The sequence below is a fragment of the Mesitornis unicolor genome, unplaced genomic scaffold (genome assembly GCF_000695765.1).
Source record: "Mesitornis unicolor isolate BGI_N332 unplaced genomic scaffold, ASM69576v1 scaffold6694, whole genome shotgun sequence".
In the NCBI taxonomy this organism is placed as follows: domain Eukaryota; kingdom Metazoa; phylum Chordata; class Aves; order Mesitornithiformes; family Mesitornithidae; genus Mesitornis; species Mesitornis unicolor.
In genome coordinates this window covers 48,607-73,460 of record NW_010177950.1, presented here as the reverse complement: position 1 = coordinate 73,460, position 24,854 = coordinate 48,607, and the positions used below count along the sequence as shown (strand labels likewise).

Below are 24,854 nucleotides of genomic sequence, written 5' to 3'. Positions count from 1 at the left end.
AGGGAAAATAATATCTAAAATGTTATGCCTCCTCTGCTTTGTCATCTTAGACACACACACACACACACACAAGCATGCACAAATACCGAAAGGGAGACCTGTCTGATAGAAGATTTGCTGACATTGTGGTCTAACAAGGAAACTGCACTTGAATAGCTGCATAATTTGCCAGTGCTCCTCTGTAAAGGATGGGGCAAGAACTTGCAAAACTAGCAAGAAAAGTAATTGCCTTCTGCAGAAGTCCCTGAAAGGTTATAGGAAATACCTATGTAGCCTATTGGTAGGGCTGGAAAATTATTGAGCAAGAGCACAGAATGATTTTCAGAAGGCTTGAGTATCCACTCATTGGTGTAAATATCTGCAAACACAAGAATGTTCTCCAAATTTCACATGGGAAGTCCCATGTGACAGTGGCAGGGTCACCACTCTTTGTAAGTTAGGACAGAGTACTTATGCACCCACACTGCACATAGGACCAGACAAGTACATCTTAATTAATCTAACTAGGTATGTAGTGGTGAAAAAAGAGTATTAGGACATCTTCCAGACAGAAAACGCTGAGAACTCTAAAAGAGCATCCTGTGATGCAAAAGTTCTCTCTGTCTCACCAACCTGTAGTGGCATCACACTTGATTAGACTTGCTATAATTTCCCTTGCCTGCCATACTCAGCACAGAAAAAGGCCTACAAGATGAAAATTCTGCAGATGGGTCAAATGAGGAGACTTAATGTCTGGTTCTACATTGTATTTCGCAAAACCTGAAGACCATGAACATGGTAAAACCCTTTGGTTTTTGTGTAAATACCTGTTGTACAGCTCTTTCCTGTCAATTTTACAACAGAAACAAACCATATTAGAAAAGTGAGCCCTTCATGGAAGTGAAAGAGAAAGCTGACATAGGTTAACAGGCAACAAATAGGTTGATTTCCTGGGAAGTTTGTGCTAAAGACTTTCATGGTTGCTACATGCAGGCACCCGTAAGACTTTACATCCTGAAAAGGAAATGCAGAACTCGCTTTCCTGGAATGCCATGCAAGATCTCACATTTGTGCAACTCAGATAATCTCTAATGAAAAGAGTTTGTGATCTCTATTCTTAATTAGTTATTCTTTTGACAGATGAAGACTACAGAGCACCTGAAGGCAAGACTCTATCACCAGCAAGCTTGGGAAGGCTTAACAGAAAAATGAATGAGTCAGTTACAGGCAGAGCACTTCCACATGACTAGCAGAGTTACCTCAGAAAACTACATGGAGAACCACTTGAAGAGAGTGAGATGAGGCATGAAAATGAAGGTGTCATGTCTCCTAGGAGTCTTGCCATGATATCACAGAGAAATTAAATCCTGGGCACCTTGGTAAAATAACTTGCACTTATGCAAGTGAGTTATAAATGTGTGTGTGCAAATGCACACACAGTATCTGTATGAGAAATTACATACACAAGTTAAAAATTAAATTATTTGAAGAGCTATGCTATCACACAGAGAGAAGTTACAGGCTCAATGCAGGTATGATTCTACTTCTGCCTCTTCATGTATTTTGGCAATCATAGCAGCCTTTTCTGACCTTTCCAATCTGTTTCTCCAGGAGCTAAATACACTCTGGCACTTTCAGTATGCCAGATATATACATCCAGCCACTGGAAAACAGGTTTTCAATAGTAAGTCCTTCATTGATCCTGCTGTGGTAAAGAAGTGTTGTGTGGGAAGAGCCAGGCCTGTGCCAGCTCTGAGATGCCATGAGGGGAGTCCAGTCACAGAGCATGGAAGTGGTTAAATTTTTAGTGACTTGCAGCTGGGCTTGGCAAGGAGTTTTCAGATGCTCCCAACTTGAAATGGGTCTTTGTGAGGACTCTGGGAAGACTCAGCAACAAGCACTCAGAATATGTGGAATTTCAAGGTGTTCACTCCTTCCAGTATAACTATCCCTAGCCCCTTCCTCATGTTGCAGCAAAGAAAATCTCATTCCCTACCTATCCATCTACTCTCAGTTGGCCAATTGCTTCTTTTGTGCAAGACAGATTAGTGTTATTAATAAAAAAAAAGAGCAAGAAAGAAAATCAGGCCAATAAAGAAATACAAAGTATGGATATCCGCATTAACAGAAAATAGCATCTTGCTCTAGCAGTGGATCAAGTGAAATAAACATGTCTAATCATTAAATCAGACTAAATGTGTCAGAATCAGCTTCTGACTGATCAGTTTGCCATAAGCAATGGCTATTAAATTGAAAAGGAATGACTAAACAGTGTTATTTCCCCTCTGGGAAAAAAGATAGAGACACAAATGACTTCAACACCACTTTTTAAAATGTACTATAAAAACTGGATTTTACTGGAACCCATGAAGTTTTTTAGACCTTGAGACAGCATGAGGTTTCAACAGTCTAGTTAATACAATTTGGTTTTGCACAATGTCATTTGGACAACATCATTACAGAATGCTTCACAATTAATTATATTCAAATAGCAGCTTCTATCCCCTGTGGAGAACAGGATTAATTGGGTCAGATGTAAATATGCATTTCATGGATCATACTGAACACTTGCCCATCTCACCAATTTACCATGTAATTTGATACAACTGGTGTACTACGCTCTGGAGATGCACAGGGCAAGTACAGTTGCCAGTCAGGGTACACGGATGCTCACGGATACAGCAGTGCTGATATTCTCAGCCTGCATTATGCTTGGCTCTAACTGCCTGACCCATTAATTCTCTTGCAGAAATACTAATTTATATTTATTCAAGCTGAAATACTCTGCAGTTGAAAATTAGGCTTGGGCCAGAAGTCAGAACTGATACAAAGTGTGATGAATTCCTGGCAATGTGTGATCAGAAATTGTTCTCCTCTCAGGTGTTTTCACCCCCTCATTGGAAACAGGACCTGACCCTCACTGCGGTGAGATACTCTGAAAGCAGGGCCTTTTTGGGTCCTGACTCTGGGCAGAGAAAGGGTAAAGATAATCTACCTACAGGGAAAGAACAAAGGAGCCAACTTAGGGGCAAAGTTATTTCCTTGACCCCTTGTGCAGCCTCAGTCTAAATCTTGGGACTGCAATAGCTTGTCACTTTCTGCAGTCTTGTGCAGGGGCAGTTTAGGTTAAACATACTCATCCTGAAGTCTCCTTTATTCATTTTTTATCATGAAACGCCTTTAGCCACTTTTTAAACTGTCATTTTCTATGAAATAAGGTGGGCCAGAACACAACCATGAAAGAATCATGGTTTTCTAAAATAATCTGGAAAACAAAAGTTTTTGCCTGTGGCAGGTGGTTCTTGAAAAGCTACTTCTTGTTGCTTTAAAGCATCAAAACTAAGAACACTGTTCCCTGGCTCTTTCTAGCTTCCCCTGCCCTATTTTCAGTTTGTACTCTCCCCTAGGTGTAATAAAAAATGAGACATTTGCACCCAGCTGGAGAGTACCTTTCATGAGCTGGAAAACTGCAGAGTTCATTTCTGGCATGTTTCCTGCTGTTCATGAGTAACTACCAGGACAAACTCACTAGAACGAAGTGCAAACTTCAGTCCCCAAGGCTTGTCAGTTCAGAGCTGATCCTTTCAGCCACTATGTGCTGGGTAGGTACAAGAGAGGACTTGGAGTTTCTAAAGCACAGTAATACTACAGAGCAAACAAAAAAAAAACCCTTTATAGGGTACTTCTGGCTTTTCTAGTCCTACCGCTCCCAGGTGGTACAGCATACAGTCATTTTGTCATCCCAGATCTGAAATATTGTAGTATTACTATTTGGTAACCGCTTTAAACTTAGTTTTACAATGCTTATATCCTTTTCATATTTCATTTGACACTAAGGAGTAATTTGCTAAAGTATTTGCACATTGACCAACATGAGTCGTGATACTATATCACGTCCTACTTAATGCTTTGGTGCTGTGCCTGATCGCTACAGTTCAATTCTCTGTCCACTGCTCCTACAGACTCTGCGTTGCACCACTCTGATCACTGCAGTGAATATGAAGATTCACCATTCTGTAGCCTTACCAGCTCCTCATCAGTTCTCTGTTTCTCTGGTGTCCACCACCTCTGGATTAGGAGTTTTTTCCCTGTCCTCCAATTTCTTTTTTTCCTCCCAGAAATATCAGTTTTGTTCTCCTGATTCTGTTCCCCTGGCTTTGCCTCTACCAGGGTTCCATTACTTCAGCTTATGCATTTGAACTCTATACCAGCTATAATTCATGCTTACATATCTGGGACTTGATATTTGGAGATCTTTCTCAGGAACTGGTATTATATTTTCAATAAATTAGTCTGCTTTTGATTATACAATGTTTAATATTCCTGAATTTTTATTTGGTTTTCAGAGTTCTATCACTTGAAGTGTACTTATACTTTTTCTCTTCTGTTTCCTGGTTCAGGGTGTAAAACTTGTTCTGTATAGTTCCTCATCTTATTGTGTCTGAGCTGTAAAACACATGAAGTGTAGGTACTTGGTTTTAGTTTTCCCAGTAGGGGAGGGAAAAGCTGCCGTTTCACTTTTCGTGACACTTGTTAGCAGGCCCTTATAAAAATAAATTTCTCTCTTCCACTGTTTCTTTGTCTCTGTTTTCTTTCAACTGGAAAATCTGCATTTCCAGTAAGCTTAATCTGTCCACCTGGAAAGACTGCTCTTGTTAGACTTTTTTTGGTCCATTGCTTGTATACCACCCCCACATCTGAACTGCTGCTTTTCCTATGGGTTACTTTTTCTTCAAGGACTCCTGCCTCTCTTTAGACTTGTGACTAGAGCTAGACTGAGGATTTATATCAAGATGTTTTTCTAGTTTGAGATGATGCTTTTGTTTAAATGTTTAAACTCACTGGAGTAAGTCCATTTAATAAACAATAAAGATACATTGACTGATGTTAACTAGAGCCATTCCTAGTCTATTCATGCTCACAGTAAAAAGACAGACAAGGACATTCAGATGAAGTATAAGGTGACATGGCAACATGTTGAAATGCATTGTGTCTATTATTTCACTGATGCTCTGCAGTCATACGTGGGACGCTAACTTCAAGCTAAATGATCATTTTGGCGTATTTATCTTCTACTGGATTTTTTCTGTGCAGTTACATTAAAGTTCTAATGCAACTGCCCTGGAGAAATAAAAGTCACCACAATATCTTGAGGGTGTTTATCTACAGCAGATGCTATGTGCTCTTTAATCCGTTAAGTAAGCAAGACGTGAGAGAGAGGGAGAAAGAAAGCCATTCAGATTCGGATTCCTATTTTTCACAATGAAACTTGTGTGCTTGAGCTCGCTCGGTGAGTACCAAAAATAGCTCAGCAAAAAGGGCTTTCCTTGAGCACTTCCATTATTCACATGATGCGGCACCTTACATAACGCGAAGCGTGCATGTCATCCCAATGAGCGCGGTGCACACGGATGCTAGTGGGCAAAATTTTCCACCGGGGACAGTAGTACCAAGTGTTTTAAAGGCAAAGTCAGGCTGAAAACACTGATTTTTTTCAATGGGCAAGTCTAGAAAGTCTTAGAAAATTGTTTGGAGGGTCTGATGAAGGGATTTCAATATGATTAAAATGGCAGAGATGGCTTTGAAAATCAGTGACATTCAACACATACCTCTTCTCCTCTTTAAAGATAGAAATACTGTACTATCTTGTCACAGAGACTTTGTTGGGGCACTTGGGGTACTTGCCTTGCCACCAGCAGCTCTATCCAGAGACCAGAGCTACTCTGAAGCAACTGACTAGGTGCTGCCATCTTTGCTTAGTGGAGTTATTCTTTGCTGCTCTAATCATTTAGTCTCAGTCCCAGCTCTTTCATTTGAAAACACCATTTGTGCCTCCCTTTGCTAATCTGCATGCATGTGAACCCCCTTGGCTGCAGCATTGTTATTTGTATTGCCCTGTGTTCCCTGCACGTGGGATTAAATTCTGTCACAGCTTCCAGCTGCACAGTTTTTCGTTCAAGCTATGAAGTGTTGGTTTTAACACTAACGGACCCAAACATAGCCCCTATTCTTGGTCACAGTGGTAAACATCACACACATAATTTAGAAAGTCATCTTTGAGATGATGATATGAATACTAGTGTACTGTGAGTCATTTTGACTACTGATCGTATAACATAATAATTACTGTTTTCAAAAAGAGATGATTGAACCTGCGTAAACAGAGTTCTTCTGCTTCCCTGGAAACACATAATTTTGAAAAATAAGCAAATCTTGTTTAATTATTACAAATCATATTTTTAAAAGAAGTTATTTTATTTCAGGTAATCTGGGACTATGCAAATTTAGAATTTAATATAATGAAACTGAACTAAATCCTCAGTACCATCAAAGTCATGGCTTCTGCAGCCTGTACTCAGTCTATGCAAAAAGTGGTACCATGATACACAGTAAATAGGCAATCCTTTCTCTAAGCAGTGAAGTATTGCTACTGATGGGTGTATTTCACTGTGAGCTAGAAGACTACATGACTCTTTAGGACAAGCATTGAATGCTTCCTCCAACAGAAACTGCATGGGGAAGGCAGACAGTTTGGAGCACTGATTACCTGAGGATATAGGGATTTATTCTGTATGAAAGATGGCAACGGGTCCTGCTAGTGTAATATTTTCTAATGCAATGACAGATCAATGGTTAAACATTAAATACAATTTCTGGGCCATCAACAGTGCAACCCAGACTTTCCTAAAGAAACATTAACCAGTCTGATATTTGCCTTTTATGCAATGCTCTGAGGGTTGCAGCACTAAGAAGAACAAAATCAAGCAGAAGATATAATTAAAACAGTGACAGAGATATGGGCTTACAAAACTACAAACAGTAATTTCTCGTTTTGTAGATCTAGCTGCTAAATTTGAGAATCCTGGTCAGGTGTGATTTAGCACTTATATTTTCTCTCCCTAGATTAGCATTGAGTGACACAGTATAAATATTAAATCATCCCTCTTTTACACTGTCTCCTCTTGACTATGACTTTTAGATTTGCATTCACCAGAAACCCTTGGTTCAGTGAGCAATACTTCAACAAGTCAAGCTCCCTGCTTGTGAGGTTTCTTGTGGCATCACAGGCTATGTTGCTATGATCTCCTCTGCACATAAATGTCCTTCTTTTGAGCAGAAAAGAAACAAGCTGCAGCTATGGTAGCATTGCTCCAGAAACCTCTGTCTTGGTATGTCTTCTCTGTTCACCTCTCAAGTGCTCATCATTTGTATGGTGGGAGTTCTCCTGGGGAGATCAACATCAGGGCAGCTCCAGCTCTTAGGGCTTTGCAGCAAAAGTATGGCAGTGACATGACCCCTCTGTGTACTGCCCTGCCTGTATATGTAATACACCATATCCAAAAGGAGAAGAGAGGTTTCTGGAAGCTTTCCTTAGAGAAAGGATAGCTGGGCCTTACATGAACCTTAGCTGAACTACTAGTACTTCATGACTGATAAGACATGCAACACTGAGTACTTACTTGGGTTGCATTTGTAGGTGTATGGCATCAGCTTTCCAGTGGCAGCATAGTAATAATGGTCGTATCTCCTAGAGAGACCTTGATTTTTTTTCTATGTTCAGTTTTATATATGTATAAATGTGATTATTTCTACTATAGAAAGTGTCCAGAAATGAAGGCTCTCTTCTACTGCTTGATATCATAGCTCTGAAACGGAACAATTTATTGCATTGCAAACCCTCTATCCTAATTTTGCTGTGTAATATGAACTGTGTTTTTTGCTTTGATTTAGGAAACTACTAATTCCCTTTGCAGTGTACAGAATCCACTGAAATCATCTGCATCTTATAATCACATAACTTTACAGAGCTTGATCAAAGTCAGAGGCCCATTACAGCTCAAAAGCTGCTCACGCAATGTTTTTGTTCTGGGAAATCAGGTCCTGAAAGATTTAAATCTTGGTCCCATTTTATTTAAATGAATACATTTCATTTCTCAGCCACCAGTATCAAGCACATTAAGCTCATTTCTCTCTCCAGCACTGATTTTATTACCTCCAGAAGTCACCCGTAATCTGGATCTATCAGCTGTTATCATATTGCTTCTGATCTGCTACATGTTACACTGCATAAAAGATTTCAGCCCTATGGCTCTTCTCCAAGCAAATAAAAAGAAAACAATGAAATACAATTTTTCATTCATAGCTATGCACACACCACTAAGCAGGACTCAGGACATCATGAGGAGGAACACTGCAGGTTGACAGTTCAGGAATAAATACTATACCAATAAAAATTAATTTCATTATACCTACCAAATATTGTTGGAATGAGCTCATCTGAGGCATGACACAATGTGGGATTTACTGTTTCAAGGCATTTCCTATGCTCCTGTCCCCCCCCCATTCACTCTATATTTACACAGGACCAGACTACTGAATATACGTGCACTTTCCTTGGGAGGTTTGGAATGGGGGTGGCACAAGCCAACCATGGAAAAAAAGCAAGCATAAGGATGGGCCACAACAACGTACAACATGAAACTGCTGTTCATGCTGGGGACAGTACTTAGTATTTTGTGGGGACATTCAGCAAAGAGAATACAAGAGAGTATTAGTGATGCCATCAAAATAATCCATTTTGCTGATTTATGACATCATTGCACATACTAAAACTCTTTCTTGCTTTCTCTTTCTCACTGTGGTTTTACCCTCAAACTTGAATTGCCGATCTGATTCACTGTCCCGTAAGCTGATGACTCTTTGCTTCGCAAGCCATTCATGCGCCGCATGGACTCGACGCTTTCATTCCCAACAGTCATAGTCTGTGCCTGTCCCCAGAGTGTCAGCACAGAGAGCAGCAGCAAGAATGAGAATAGCACAGCAGTAACACGACAACACACATACACAACACGCAAAGAGAAGAATGGCTCGGTTAGAGAACACCACCATGCAAAACAACGTGAATCACTTTCAAGACAAAATAAACTGAGAAAATCGTGAGACACAAACTCAAGTAAAGAGATGCAGAAAACACTTCCTAAAGAAATGGCCTTAGAAACATTATTTCCTGTTTTGAAATTCATGCAATCAGTTTAATAGGAAAAGTGAAAGCAAGCGTGTGCAAATGGATAGGTACTCTTCTCCAGCAGAAAATTTCCTTGCATTTAATTAAGGCATTACTCATTTAGCAAAGAATTCATGTACTGACTGCCTTAGGATAAATACAGGTCTTCAGGTGATTTTGTTTTAAATAACTTTATTTTAATAGTAAATTATTAAACTAAAAAAATAGTAATATTTTAATAGAATAATCATTCCCACAGGAGATTAATGACCACTTCCATGGACCACAACCTCATAATTTTGAATGATGCCACTGGATACTGTAAGTTAAAAGTGATGGCTTCCTGCCTACTTGTTCATTTGTAAAGAAGTCATCATAACCAAACCTGAAACTACAGACCTCATACAACAGCTTCTGATGCTGCCATGCTGGTTTGAAAACAAAGGCTTCCAGTGGCAGTGTATCTGGCATGTGTGCTTGCAGATGGGAAAGTATTTCTGCTCTCTCCTGTAATCTAATCTTAACAGGAATCTCAATTCACCTGACAATAATATTAAACCAGAGAACAGCACTGGATTGCTTCCCAGAGCATCCATCAAGTATTACATTAGCTACAGAACATTTATTAGACAGACCTGTCAAAATAAAAATGCCCTGTGTCATTGTTGTCATCCCTCTTGTAAAGGAAACCATTATTTGCGGCTTGAAGCACCCGCGCAGCTCAAGCAAATATTTATTTTATGTAGCAAATGCATATGTTTTACACCATAGTGTAAACCTAAATGTTTCTACTGATACTGAAAAGCAGTGACATAGGTACAGAAAGGATGAAGACTTTATAGTTGTGGGAATGATCATGACAGAACTAAAATTCAATTTAACATCTATTCTTGTCTTTTCATTTACCAAATACAAAAACAGAAAATATGGACAGACTTCCTAAAAATAATTCTAGACTGATAGCTAAGTTAAAAACAAGCCTTTCTTCTACATTTCAGTCACTGGTATAAAACTATGTGATAACGATACTCACAAATAGGTTCTTTGTTAAAAATTTGAAGTTAGCATCAGTAACAAACTGTGAAATAGTAGAATGTAGAGAGGAAAGTGTCATAATCCCTCTCTTTTTTAAAATGGAAGTGTTTACTTGTTTCGGCTGGGAAAGACACTAGTCACTGGTGGTTTAGAAGTAAAGGTAGAACTGCTGATCACTCTGCAATGGGCTACCCTAAGGGATCTCCCTTTTTATCATGACTGCCTAGGGTGGCACTAGAAAAGACAGGTTTCGAGCATTTGCTGGTGTCAGCATGTCTGTATGATGTCAAGGAAATAATATTGGTACACTATCTATGTCACTGCTTCCATCTGTTCCTCATCTGCTGGTGGGTGCCACATAGGAGCACAATACTTGTAAAGGTACAGCTGCCTCAGCAACTGCAAGAAGAGAATAAAATTCTTGAAATCAGTGACCAATCTATTGACATTTATCAATAACTTCATAAACTGCAAATAAACAATGGCCACTTTTGAGCTCTTTATCAAGGAAAAAATCACTCAAAAGGAAACTTTAGAATGAGACTCTCCTGCAAGGGCAAGAAGAACCGAGGTGAGAAATCAACTGCACGTCAGCGTGCTGTCAGGGCAGACTCAGTCACCCCAAGTAAAGAGCAGTTGTACCTTGTTTTGTCTTCTTTGCCTTCTTCGGAGCCTCAGAAACTCCTTGTGCTGCCGTGAAACAAAGTTGACTGCGGCATATTCCAGTAATGCAGCAAAGACAAAAAGAAGGCATACGGCCATCCAGATGTCAATAGCTTTTACGTAGGAGACCTAGAAAGAAATAGGACACAGTATGTTATATTTCAAACTTCTTCATAAGCTGAAGTTATTGATGTGAAAAATAAACACATTTCTGCACAGCATGAGTTCCAGTTGTTCAATGAGGTGGGTTTTTTCTTGTTTTGTGATTTAGTTTATTGGCTTGTAACAAATAAATAATAAAACTATTAATGGAAATGTATGTTCACAGAGAATACACAAATTATGAAGTACTGCCTTTAGGAAAAGAATTACTCTAACAAAATGCTCTTACAGTCACAGTCATAGCTTATCAGAAAGAATACAAATACAGGACGCAATTCAATACCTATTGAAAAATAACTCTAGTAAGTTTATAGTTATCACCTTCTTTATTTTTTAAGGACCAATTACAGTATTGATTAATCAGCTATGTTTGGTAACTATATCCTCAAAGTAATCTCAGGATACTGTACCCTAATGATTGTTATGACATTATTAATATATACATAATTAAATATTTGATCCTAGTTTCTTGACCTTTATCCAACAACTCTATAAGAAAAATAAATCTTCATAGGTATTATCTACTACAAATACCCAAATACCAGATGCTTCTGTTCTAGTAAAAGCCTATTCTGGATTTAATTGACTGGTCCACAATAGAATCAGATATATTATAGCACTGCAACATTACAAGATTTTTATCATATTATCCACACTGAGCCAAACAGTAGCCAATTAATGAGCTACACACTATGCATATCAAAGGTACATTGTCCTCCCTGGCTGTATTTGGTCTCTGCCTTTCTCTGTAGTCTCTCAATTTTGAAGCAGAGATCTCATGATTAGGCAACAGTAGGTTGTCTCTTTTCTTTATCAGATATTCTACCCAGAGTGGAATTAAAATCGTTGGACTTTTAATGTCTGCAGTGTACATGTGAGCTAGTTGCCTGAACGACTTTGTTATAAAAGAATTAAGGAATGAAGAAGAACAGGCATTTCTAGGATGAAATGTATCTGAACAGTTTTAGAAATCTTCTCTAGGATGAGATGATTAAGACTCAAATAGTGCTTCTTCATTTTTATGTCTCTAAAGAGGAGCTTAGAACCACTGTCTAAGCATAGACACGTTGGGCTTTACTCAGTTGTCTACATAAAAGCTTTACATAATGCTACACTAGATATCTAGCCTCCATTTGCTAATCCAGCAGAGTACAAAACTTCAGTATCATACCAACCAGTCCTCTGGAGCAGTCTCAGACACCCAAGATCACCTCAAGTAGGCACCACCATCAACTGAATCAAGATAAGCAATATGGATCATGCCTAAACCCTGAAAAATTATAATCAAAGCTATTTAACATCTGAATAGTACCCTGCAGACCAAACATTCCAACGCAGTCAAAATATACAATGATCTGAAAAGAGAGCAGAAAAGGATGTGTTGTGCATCTAACACTCTAATGTTTAGGAGACCCAATCTCCACCTTAGAAAACTCCACCCCTACCCTTTGCATGCACTATTCAAAATGGCCTTGCTCTTATGGTCATGGCTGCCATTTAATGACGAAGGGAAACACAGCTGTTTCAGTAGATTTCGCTCCTATTTGCCAAGTGCTTGAATAGCATAATTTTTTTAAGTCTGTAGTACATTTTTTTGTTAACATCAAATGGAATACACTGCACTATGTGCTCCAGTGAGCAACATGAGCAGAGACATTGGCATTTAAAGCATGGCAGAAAGGATACAGAGCTCCATCCTGTAGATCCTGAACACTGAGCAGGACATTTTACAGAGGCCAAGTGATCTTTTTCAGCCTGCATCATGAGAACATACATTTCAATATCTGAGGCTACAGTGTAGCTCCACACTGCAATGCCCACAGTATAACATACATAGGCTGAGATGGAAGAGGAGGATTCAGCAGGTTAAAGCGACACTATGAATCTGTGCCTTTCAATTAGATACACAGAGGCTATGCATTTCTCTCTAACATGGCTAAAAATGTCTTACAAGTTACATCTTTACTGAGCAGCTGTGAAAACCAGTGAAAGCTCGACAGTGTCCCAGACACTCTGTGCCACAGGCTGAGGGGCAGAAGGAATCATCACTGTAATTTCTGTAAAATGCAGCTGAGTTTAGATTGTTTGTTACCTTCCTTGAAGGGCAGCTTGTTTTCCTTTACAAGTGCCCTTAGGAGAGGTATTAGACATGAGGAAACAGCTGGATCGTGCTGTCAGAGGCAGGTCAATGCAGGAAGCTGAAGCCACAAGAATCAGCACTTCTGACTGTGCAAATCCTGTCCTAGTGGGCTTAAAGCAGGGAGGGCAAAATTATAAAGGAAGCCCTGAGTTAGCCTTCCTGCCACTCACACAGTGCTGCCATAAATGCCATCCACACAATTGCTGAGCCAGCTGGATTATTTTAACTCCAGCCTGCTGGGCTGGAATCAAGAGGGACACAATATACTTGGCAGGTAAGTAGTTTGTTTCATTGTTTAGCCTTTGCAATACAATGGAACAGCTTTAAATGAGAAAATAGAAAACAGTTGCTTCCAGCAACACATTAAAAATAAATAAATGGAAAAGACCTGCAATGAGTGAAAGCTGACCCTTTTGTTTTCAAATCACTTTATGCAATTTCACCTATGTATCCCTAGTACGTACAGAACTGTGCTGCTAAAGCCTAAAAGCCCATGAAATTTTCTGAAGCAAGACTTCTTTCTAGCCACCCCCAAGCATGGAAAATTATGTGGATCTACTACACCAAGCCTAGGAGGGCCTAACCTGGTACACATTTCCATAGAAGTCCTAAAGTGAGTGCCGAGATTTTAGACCAGCCCTTTGGTATCTAAAGCAAAAGTTTCAGTGGATTTTAGGGTCTCTGCTTTAGCTGTCTTTAATCTGTGTCTTCTTCCAAATAGAAATGGTCACACCTACCAGATCTTAGACTGATCTGCAGTGGACCTCTTTCAACCATCCCTGCTGAAGCTGTTCCACTTTATAGGAAAATACTTAAAAATGCATTGGCTTAGGGTCTGGGAACAGAGTCTCCCCTTCCTAGATGCAAATCTTAAGCAGTGGAATATGAAGTCATTCTCTATGTGTCCCAAACACATGCAGGGATTGAGAAGGTTCTATCACAGTGCTTTCATGGTGCTTGAACAATTTCCTCAGTGAGATGAGCACAGAAAGGATGTGAATTTGATCTGCTCATTCCAGGTGAGTGCCATAACCACTTGCCTACTAGATGCTGTGGCTTCTTACTGCAGTGTCTCACATGTCAATGAAATGTCTTTTTCTAGGAGGTCCTGAGCCATTTTCCACTTATCTCCACAGGAAGCTCTTCACTCGACGGACTCTTTCCTAGGTGCTTATTTCTTCTTTGCACTCTACAGGGAACCTTTCACTTCTAATTTTCAGTTAAAAATATTGCTGAATGACATGCCCGTGGGAGCTGGGGTCTGCAAAACTGAGTATGCTGTGATATCACAGGCACATCCATTCCTTTGGGAGGTTCTTCCACCAAATTAAAAAATAATGTTACCAGCTATGTTTTTTTCCCAGATCGTAGCATAGTATGAAAGCTCACGTTTGCTCAACTAAAAGGCTTACATCACCTGCTTTGGTAAGTACTCATCAAACAGTACGGCATCTCCAGTTTCCTTTACTACCATGCTCTATGCTCCATAATCACTACTGTGTACACGTAGAACTGTATAGACTCTGATTTATTGGGGGGGATTTTTTGTCTCGTCTAATTTAAAATATGTTACGTGCATGTGTTTTTTTTAAAAATTAATAGTAAGAAATAAGCATATTTGGGACAAACTGCATCTAAGTGGAAGGTAGATATCTATGCTATAGTCAAACAAACTGAACCCTAAAAATGCTAGACTCTCATTTTTTACCAAGACTGGAGTTTTGGATCACTATTCCAGATATATATGTCTGTTTGATACAGGACAGCATCAGTTAGATAAAGCCTGTGAATCATCTCTATTAGCTAGTGTCTTGATATAATTCTAAACAGAATAGTGCAGAATAAAACAAGTGACCCACACGAGCCTATGTAACACATAATGTTAACTAAGAATTTGCCACCTTTCTCTTAATTTCACTTTAGGTAACACTAGTGTAGGTAACACTACAAATTCAGAAAAAACATTATCAAGCTACCAAGAATAAAATGAAAAATTAGTAGTGACAAGTGTTTTTTTCAAAGGTAGACCTAGTAAAACATTCTCTGAAAAGCCCGTAATACTGACAGCACACTGGCTCCATTTACTCTGCAGTACTTTTAGAAGTGGATGTATGCAAACTCTGCCTTGTTCAGTGTTATCATGTTCAGAAAGCACATTAAGATTTTCTTGCCCTTTGTTTTTCTTTAAATAGCTGCTCCACTTTTTACTGCATGTTGCAGAGCTTGCTCTCTAATGTTGTTTAGGAGGAGGAGATTTAATGGCTCCCACCAATAAAACCCTAAATTATATCAATTATTCAGAAGTTCTGTAAATGTTTTAGGGACAGCTAATGAGGGAAATTTTTCAGAGTGAGAGCTGTCTTCACCAACAGCCAAGTATGTTAAGGCTGAGCACAGTAATTGTGACAAAGCAACTCCTCTCCCTTCGTAATTTCCCTCATTTGTTAATTGGCCATGCCCACTATGTAAACAAAAGACCAGTTTATGCTCTACACAGCACTCTGCAGCGTCAACGACCCCAGTGAAGTTCCTGCAAACGAAAGCCCAAGGAGGATTGCACTGTTCATGGAGGCCTTGCAAAGATTAAACCTTCCACTTTTCCAGCTCTTTTTTATTTTAGTACTGTGACTCTCTCACAGCTTCTGGATAGCTTTTGGCGTATCACCATGTGTCACCACCAGAATGAAGCATGCTTTTGCGGAGAGAAGCCGGGGGAAAACATGGTCATGGGTCCTGCAGTTGAACAGCTGTCATTTGTTGACATGTGTGAATCAACCCAAATGGGAGCTTTATTTCTGCTACAGTGCCAGCCTCATGAGGCTCCAGACAACTGCTTTAACTCCCTGAATCAGCTGAACAGGTGTAAAAAGGAAATAAAGACAGAGCCATTCTCTCCCAGAGTTCTCCATTGCAAAAATAGCTTCAATATGCAGTGCAAGGTGCTCAGACTGTGTTGAAAAACATATAATCCTTTATTGTGGCTGATAGGATCTGATTTTAAAAATAATCTTTGACTTGTGATATGAAGCCCCAGACCTCTGCTTTTGCACTAACACCGTATTTGAGGCAAGACTTTTTAAAATAAGAATATTTTCAGCTACTGGGAAATGTTACAAATTGAAATTAATTTCTCACATGCATTAAAAGAATCTCTTGGGGTAAAAATGTTCCAGAGAATTTTTTAGATTGGAAATGTAGAAATAGAACAAAGTAACATTTTAAATCAAAACCAAAAACAAAAAAGTATGTAAAACTGCCTTCCAGTGCCAGGCATTGATGTTGCATTAATTTTCACTTTAAAAAACAAACAAGCAAAAAACCCCCAAACAAAACACCAAACAAACCAAAAACCAACAAAACAAACTAAAACACTTACATAAAATTCTATTATCATAAAACCTACTGTTTTGGGGTGTTTTTCCAAATCTTGAACTCATAAAGAAATTGATAGCTCTTTTCTGCATTTCCAGCTTTATATAGCTGAAGCTGAAAGCACCAGTCCTGGTTTCATTGCAATTTACGGGCAAAGAAGTTTCTGAATGGAGAACATGCTGTCAGCTGCTATTACAGGGAAAGTATTTTCTTTTTGTCACACGTTTACTCTGGATCTTTCGTTTCACCCAAGTGTTTCACCCCCATGAAATATCATAATTCTAAAACAAATTCATATCAGAAAATGCAAATTACTTTCCCAGTCCTAAACCCTCAGTCATTTTCTATTATTCTGTTGTTGCTACACCTTCCAGTTATTTATCCTTGACACCATGCAATTTTAAAGCATCATAAACACTGTGCAAAACCTTGACAGGTCAGGTCAACAAGACATTTTAGCTTAGTGGGCAATATGGCATAAAACAGAAAGTGGTTTAGATTCTACCAAGTTTAAAACTAATGGGGTTGTTCACCTGGTAAGGAAATCTTCATGACTTGTTCTGGAGAGGGCAAATAAAGCCATCATAGCTGACTCTGGGACCTGTTCTCAAAGGGGATTGCTTCTTCAGGGGAGGAAATGAGAATGAAAGGTTTTGTCTTCCAGACTGGTAAATGTCTGTTTGCCTCTTCAGGACTTGAACGTCCATGTTCTTTCCATAAGCTATCAGAGCTACAATTCTGTCACAAAAAAATAAGCGCTCAAAGTATGCGGCAGATTTTGAGAGGAGATAGTTCATCAGTGAATGAGTCCTATGAAAGCAGTAGGTGTCCTTCATCAGCTCATTTGCTGCATTGCCAGGTGTCTTAGAAAGACAACCATCCTGGCTGATGACCTTCTTTCCTTTTGAGGTGAAATGGAGTTAAAATTGAATTCCCAAATGTTCCACTTGAGATCCAAGCTACTACCCTCAGAGTAAAATGCCTTTCCTGAGATGATGACATAACTAATTTGGTTTGCTTGTTGGATGACTAAAAAAAATGACAGTATTTGGTGAATGTGAAACACACTTTATCCAGCTATTTTAATAAAAATTCTCTCTTTTATTGACAAAAATGTTTTGTTCAACTTTTTTTTCCAGAAACATCTACTTCATCTTCCATTTTAAAATTAACTGGGCCAGTTTTCAAAACAAAACAAAACAAGAAGCAAGCAAGAAATATTTAATTTAAAAATGCTGAAACAAACTTTCCTACCCTCCCTCCATTATTCAGATTCTGTCTGAAAGTATCCACCTAACTCAGCAGGGATTCATAAGTTATTCCAGTCATCCAAAATTGCCTTTTTCTATGAATAAACTATTCAGCCAAAATTTTGTGCTCTATTTCTATTGATGGTTCTGCCAAGTCATGAGATGCTAAACCCCCCACCCACTGCTGATGCAGAACTAAATGCTGACTGCATTCAAGTCAGGAAAAGTATAGAAAGAATTTATGGTCTGTTTTTTCTTCTAAAATGAAAGAAAATGTTCTTCAAGACTTTGAAGATGATCAAGGTGTTAAAGTATTTTAAAAATGCTGAGAGGCTCCTGGAGCATGATGCTACCCACCTTCAGAGTGCAGCTAGCCCCCGAGAAACTGCACTTATTTTCCAACACTTTGTGAACCTCTGCAACACATGGCTAACACCTGATTCAGATGATACAGGACTGTGTTACAGCACATCCTGCAGGATGTGATAAAGGGAGGACAGAACAGTAACTGCACACCAGAGACTGGTATTTCTTTAAATTATATAACTATATTCTATATGACATATTATGAATAAAAGTAAACTTTTGTTCCAGGTAAAGGAAAGCCATTCTAGAGAAGCAATAAAATATTTCTTTTTAATATGGGCTGTATCTATTCAGACTTTATGTTCTTTCTTCTCAAATAGCATATTTCCATCTTTGAAGAATGTAATCCCAGAAATACAGAATCAGTTATCAGATTGGTGAAGCCAAGACCGCTTGTTTTTCCTTCCCAAGGGCATATAAAGTATTGGCATATTCATCATGTGTTAATTTGTGCAATCATACGGCATAGTTGTCTTGTATTTCCAATTCCTGACAATTCATTTTTCCTGTACAGGAAATTTAGGCAGAATGTACCATTTCCACTTCAAAAGCCCTTGACTTCCTTGAAAATACTGTGACTATTTTTCAGACGTAAAGAAAAAAAAAATCTGGGCAATAGCTTAAGGCAGTTTTTCTAACCAAGCAGGTTACAGCTGAGAAAACAGCGTCTTGTGCTTTGAAGAGATAATGTTGGTTCTCAGCTTGGAAAAAAAATGGGTGATTTTATTATACATTGATAATGCAGGGATGGGCTGACTTCTGCTCCTGGGAATGAAGTAGCCTAATTGAAATTGTAATCAGAGTTAAAAGCCCACTTTTGCAAACAGGTAGTCAACTCTGTGTCATATCACTTTTCACTAAGATGACAATAAAGTAGAAACGTCTCTTATATCTGGGCCAAGAGTTCAAGTCTATCTCAGACCACTACAGAAATGGCTAACATGAAAGTACAGAAGGGAAATGCTGAATTATCTGGAAACAGGAGGTTCTACTGAGTCTGAGAGCAGTGTGGAACTAGGATCAAGCAGATCTGCATCAGAATCTGGGCACATGAAGTTCAGGTGCACAGATGGACCAAATAATAAAGGCATTCACTACTGTTTGATTGTCTCTTTTTGGCCTCTTGCAGAAACAGATTTTGAGGAGTATCAGAACTATAAAAGAGAGAGAGAGGGGATAAGATTGCAAATTCCTCTGTTCATCATAATTAGGACTTTGGCATCCACCAGGACACTGTTGACTTTTCTCATTGCCCTGATCCTGATAAACACTTTGTACAACAACAGGTCAGGGAACACTACCAATCACACCAGCTCAGCCACATCCTCAACACTCTGTGGAAGTAGGAAACTGTGGTTCTTGTTACTCCCCAGCCTGGTTGCGTCTCTCTGCTGTCTTGGTGAAAAGAGTCTGGCCTAAATGGCCCACAGAAATGTGCTCTGCAATAGTGTTGCAGACCAAGAGGCAGCTAACCCCACCCCTACCCAATGTCATAGCCAGAGATGGTATGGTTTTGTCACAGTCTGCTTGAACTGTTTCAGAAAGAGATGTGCAACACCAAGCATCAGCTTCTTGCTACAAATATTCTCTGCATGTCTGCTGTTTTCCTAAGTCTCAAGAAGATTTGTCTCCTTCTGTCTCCAAGAAAATGATCTCGAATAAGAGCTTACAATGATTTGACTAAGCATTTTTCTTTTTCCATTCGAAACCAAGCAGATTTCTGACAAAGCTTTCTACAGTCAAAGGAAAAAACAATCCTCTTGTCCCTACAAAAAACTAGGACTCTCTATGCACACAGACTCTCTACAGGTTACTGCAGCGTCTCAGTGTCACAGCAATTAATCCTTTGGGTTTGACTTGTGAATAAAGAAAGGCAGAAAAGCAAGCTTATGTTGGCAGAAATAAAAATAAATAATACCAATATCTGTGACATTTCTTATGTATGGATCAAAGAAAGTAATCAACTGATTGGTGGAATCATGGTGATCAGTTTATGAAGGCGACAAACAAGGATTGATGTCTCTGCTACCAGGAAGCATCTTATTATTATTAAGCAATTGAATGATATTTATCGCACAGAAACACTCTCTTATCCAGCTGAGATCAGCGCAAATTGAGAACTATATGTGGCTGCATTAACATAAAGGCAAATACACATAGGGCAGCCTTCGTAGCTGGGTGAAAATGTCAGTCTTGGGTCTCATTTACTACAGGAGTCTCTGGCTCCTCCTTCCTAGTGAAATCAACAGATAATATTTATTTAATGCTATTAAATGCCCACTTGATTACTTGGACCCTAAGTGGTAAATTCTTCAGTGAATGAGAGCATGGATAAAAACAATCACCAGAGAGAAAAAACTGAGGAAGATTAAAGAGGAGCCAGAACACCATGGTTGCATGGTTGCTGGCAAGAACTGCTGGCAGGGTTTTTAAACAGTGTCATTAAATTCATAAACAGAGTAAAATGCTGATACTCACCAAAGGAGCATTTATATTTAAGATACATTTGGAATAAGAAGCCAATGTGGTATGTACCTGAGTACAGCCAGAATTACTACTTCTAAAATGCCGTTTTTTCTGCTGTGATTACAATTTTCTGAAGTGTTTTTTTTTGTTTGGGTTTTTTTCAAACAGAGCATTAACTCAGGTTCAGAAAACTCTTCCCATTTCATCTGTAGATCCAAAATGCCTCAGCTACTTCAGGTGAAAAATAATCGTCATTCAGCTCAGCCACAGCCATGCCAGATGCAGTTATTACCTCTGCCACCCAGTTAGGAAGAATTGCACCAAATAGCATTATTCTTTGACCTTTGAAGCGTTAACTGACTCGGTGCACGGCTGTTATCAAATAACAAGTCAGGATTTTATTTTTGTACCAATAGGAACAAATCTCTTCCTTTCATGTATAGCAAGACAAGAGCCACAGAACTGGTGAATGGTAGAGTAGCTACCATGATCAATACCAAGAACATTTGCACCTATACATACATCTTTAGATATGATTTTTTCCATTGAATAGCATGAAAATATTGTTAATTCTCAGGTGACTGCAGAACATTCTACAACATCCTCTCTGTGCTGTATTTCTTATTGTAGTCACAACTAAGTGAACCATTAAAAGTGATCCAATTCACTGAACCAAACAACATATCCTAAAATTAGAAAAAGGATGCCTAGGGCAATATGCCATTTTATTCTTTAACTCTTGGTCTCTGCTGTTTGTGAATAGAGAGCTGATTTTTCTAATTCTTCTCTAAGATCATACTCCTAAGTTCTGGTTTTCTTAGGATTTCCAGAAAAGTAATTTGGTGGAAAAAGGCATTTGTTTATTTTTATGACTGCCAGTCTCTCTAGATTAGAGATGGGCAAACTTAGTTAATCCTTTGGTTGGAGAAAATTGCCTTACCAACACTAAATAGAACATCAGACTAAAATAACTGAGAATGGGATGGTTCATTACATTCCTCAGTACTTCCATTTGCTTCTTTCTTGACTATTACTTGATCAGTTACTGATCAGTTCCTGAGTCACTTATCATTGCTAATGATTCTTCTGGCTCTGTATTCTGAATTGCTACTTTCATCTGATTATACTGGAAAGGAGAAAAGATATTTTATTTGTGGATAATTTAATCGATATGTAACTAAGAACAACAGTGAAACAAATAGATCTGTATATGCAGTCCATTAAATTATTCACTATCTTTGGGGGAAAAAAAAAGAAATTTTAAATAAAAAATAAAAATGTCCCTAAAAAAAGATCCTGAAGCTGACATCAAGGTAAAGATAGGCTCAGGAGGGATAACACAGTCCAGTTCCAATTGTAAGTGTGAGTGAGTCATATTTCATGTACAGTAAAGCACTTAAGGAAATGCAGAATTGAAAGAGGATGTACAATGGGAATAATAGAATCTGGCAAAGGTGAAAATGTACATAGAAAGAAACTGATGGTCTGAATATTAATAAACAGAAAGAAAGAAAATGGGATAAAGAAGGCAGGTTAAAGGAAAGAAAATGGAATTCAAATAAAGGGGAGAGAACATCAGCATTTAGCAAGATTCATACAAAGATTTGAAAACAAAACAAAAAACATTTTAGCTGGATCAGAATCCATATTCTAAAGAGATCAGAGCTGCCACATCAATGTAAATGTACCTATCACACACCCAAATTAGCTCAAGCTCTTAGGCTCAGGAATCAACATTGCATTTGGTGAAACACTGGTTGGATGCCCAGACTGCTGTTTTGCAGAAGATCACCTTGCTTGGGACAGTGCAGAAAGCTGAACGCTTCATCCTTTCCCATGGTCTCCTCCAACCAAGAACCTGCCTGACCCGCTCTGTAGGTCCCACTAACCAGCCCCAGACCATCAACCTGGACCACCTATTTGGAAGAAAAGGACTGGGACTAAGGACTCATATTGCACCAGGTCTCATGATAGAAGCAGATCCACATAGAAGGTTTGAAGCTACCTCTTTCCCTGTTTTTACTGTTCATATTCTTTGAAATCTAGCAATCCTTTGGTTCTCTTTTCTAAACTCAGGTAGTACTTCCTAATCAAGATCTACCCATCTTTCCAGCCAGAGATGTCTGAGCAATTACCATTTGTTAAATGAATTATCTTTTCAACCCATTTCTGAGAGACCAGCCATGGAACCAAAAAGCAGGAAAAACCAGGAATGCATCATCATAGACCCCCTTTAGTGACCATGTGGAACCGGCAGGAACACCTGTGGAGACTCACCATGCTACTCAAGCGCAGAAGAGATAGTGTCACCTTTCATGCTCATTTTCTCCTGCGGATTCTGATTATTTGTAAAAGCTTACTGATGGTCTGTCTGCTGCTAACATCGTAACTCAGAGTGCAATTCTCTCCTTGGCAGTTCAAGAAACAAAATCATCTGTTGATTTATAGTAAAAATTGGACCTCCAAATTCTGAGAGCTTGTTCCCAAGGTTTTTTTGCCATCATCACGTTTTTCACAGAATTTCATTTTCACCTGAGCTGTAAATCCAAGCACTTTCTGAATCATACTGTAATGTTAAATTGTCTCCAGGACTCTCCTACTAAGGGTTTCGTTCTAAACATCTCACAGGGAGGCTGAGTGAAGTAATTTTCAGCCACAACAGCTAGAAATCTAGTGCAAATATGTATTAAAAAAACCCAATAGCTAAGAACATCATTGCTTCTCACTGAAGGATGTTTGTGCAGACTTCTAGCCATGCATTCTGGTGTCTAGGGCACATCTGTATGCCCTTCTCAGCTTACCTTTGAGCCAGACTACTGGATTTTCATAACCCTTTCTGAAGGTTATTTGATTGCTTAGCCTGAAGTCCAATGTTTACTTCTATAAATTGTTCTTTGTTTCTCATCTGTTTTCTAATGCCACAGTGGGTGCATTTGTTCTGTAATATTTGCAGCTGTAGTTAAAGCACCCAGAGACTCTCCAAAGAACAGGAAATCAGAGCCTCACACAACCAAGCACTAAAGGTGCCCACAACACTCTCAGTACTAGTGTCTGAGGCAGTCTAGAGTACGGATGAAAAGCAATATGCAGGATCATACAGGCACCTCTCAGAAAGGCTGCTGCTGGCCCTGGAGGTTCAAAGCACCACAGCACAAGTGAAGGGAATGGTTTTCACGTCAGTCTGATGCCACATGCTCAAGACTTGTTGAAGTCTGTTGCCCTGTAGCAAGCAAAAGCTTGCTGGCTGCTTGCAGGATGACTTCATGATACTGACAGATGAACGTTCACCTTACAAAAAGGCTGGAGAAATCCTGGAGGGAGCTAATAACTCCATATCTACTGTGCATATCGCCATTGCTCAGTGAATATTCACAGTGAAGATTGCTCATCTGTGCAGGAAGTAGGGAATAAATCACTTCTAGGTCTCTCATTTCTATTTGCAATGTTATAGGCTTTTCCATACAACATATTGGGTATATCCTTCCTGCAAGCATGGCATTATAATTGATATTATAGATCCCTTTACTTTTGTGTGTGTGTGTTTCTAGTTTGTGTCACAAGCTGTGTCTGTAAAACAGTGAATAGGTGAGGTAGAACCACCTACAAGAAGGGGAGACTCAGGGAACTGCTAATGCTGCTCAAATGGAGAAAGTTCAAAAGACTTAATGATCTGGGATCTGGAGAAACTGTACTGAGGACAAGCCAGCCACGCCCCAGAGATGACAGACAGAATAATTTCCTAAGACCAGAGGAGACCAAACTGAGTTTTCAGTTACTCAAAAGCATTGGGATGACTGGAATTGAGGACACAGTAGGTATGAGGAGAGATGTGTATGAACCTTTGCATTTCTGCTCAGTCTTTCCTAGTTGCTTTCAGTTTACTCTAAAAAAAAAGTAAATCAACTTTTCTTGTTCTATTCTTGTTCTGATGAAATGTGGGTAATTTTTAAGCTCAAAAACCCCTTTTTATCTTGTGGCAACTCATTGTGTAAAGAAGATACAGGCACATCCACCTCAAAGCTCTGGCTGATACAAGGTCTTGACATGGGCACTGTTTCACAGAACAGAAAGAGTCTATGCCTTTCAGCTGACTGCCCAGCCTTTCATGTGTCAGACACAGAGTCAGTGGGCGTTTCCTCTGATACTCCTCTCTGTACTCCCAATGCTTCAGAGCAAGAAGCAAAAGCCAACTTGTTCACCAAAAACATAATTTACGGCCCCCCTGCAATGCCCTCAACAAGGAGCAGCCATGTAGCGCACAGGGCTCTGTAGGGATCATTCCTCTCTCAGAGTCACAGACCTGGATGCCCCAGAGCCCATTTTCTGTTTTCCATCTGACGATGGGGACCACCTGGCACAGGCAGTGCATGAGCCCAAGTTCTCCAGGTCAGGCACAGCACATGGCAAAGGTGGGAGA

General features: G+C 39.2%; 1 protein-coding gene across 1 annotated transcript in view; it reads right to left on the bottom strand.

The window, feature by feature from the left end:
- Positions 1-24,854, bottom strand: part of LOC104538918 (glycine receptor subunit alpha-2-like) — a gene marked incomplete at both ends in the record, with an annotated part of 69,854 nt that overhangs the window by 6,071 nt on the left and 38,929 nt on the right. The window contains 2 exons of the mRNA XM_010182286.1: positions 8,628-8,747; positions 10,661-10,810. Coding sequence (XP_010180588.1) covers positions 8,628-8,747; positions 10,661-10,810 — 270 coding nt within the window. The remainder of the gene's footprint in view (positions 1-8,627; positions 8,748-10,660; positions 10,811-24,854) is intronic.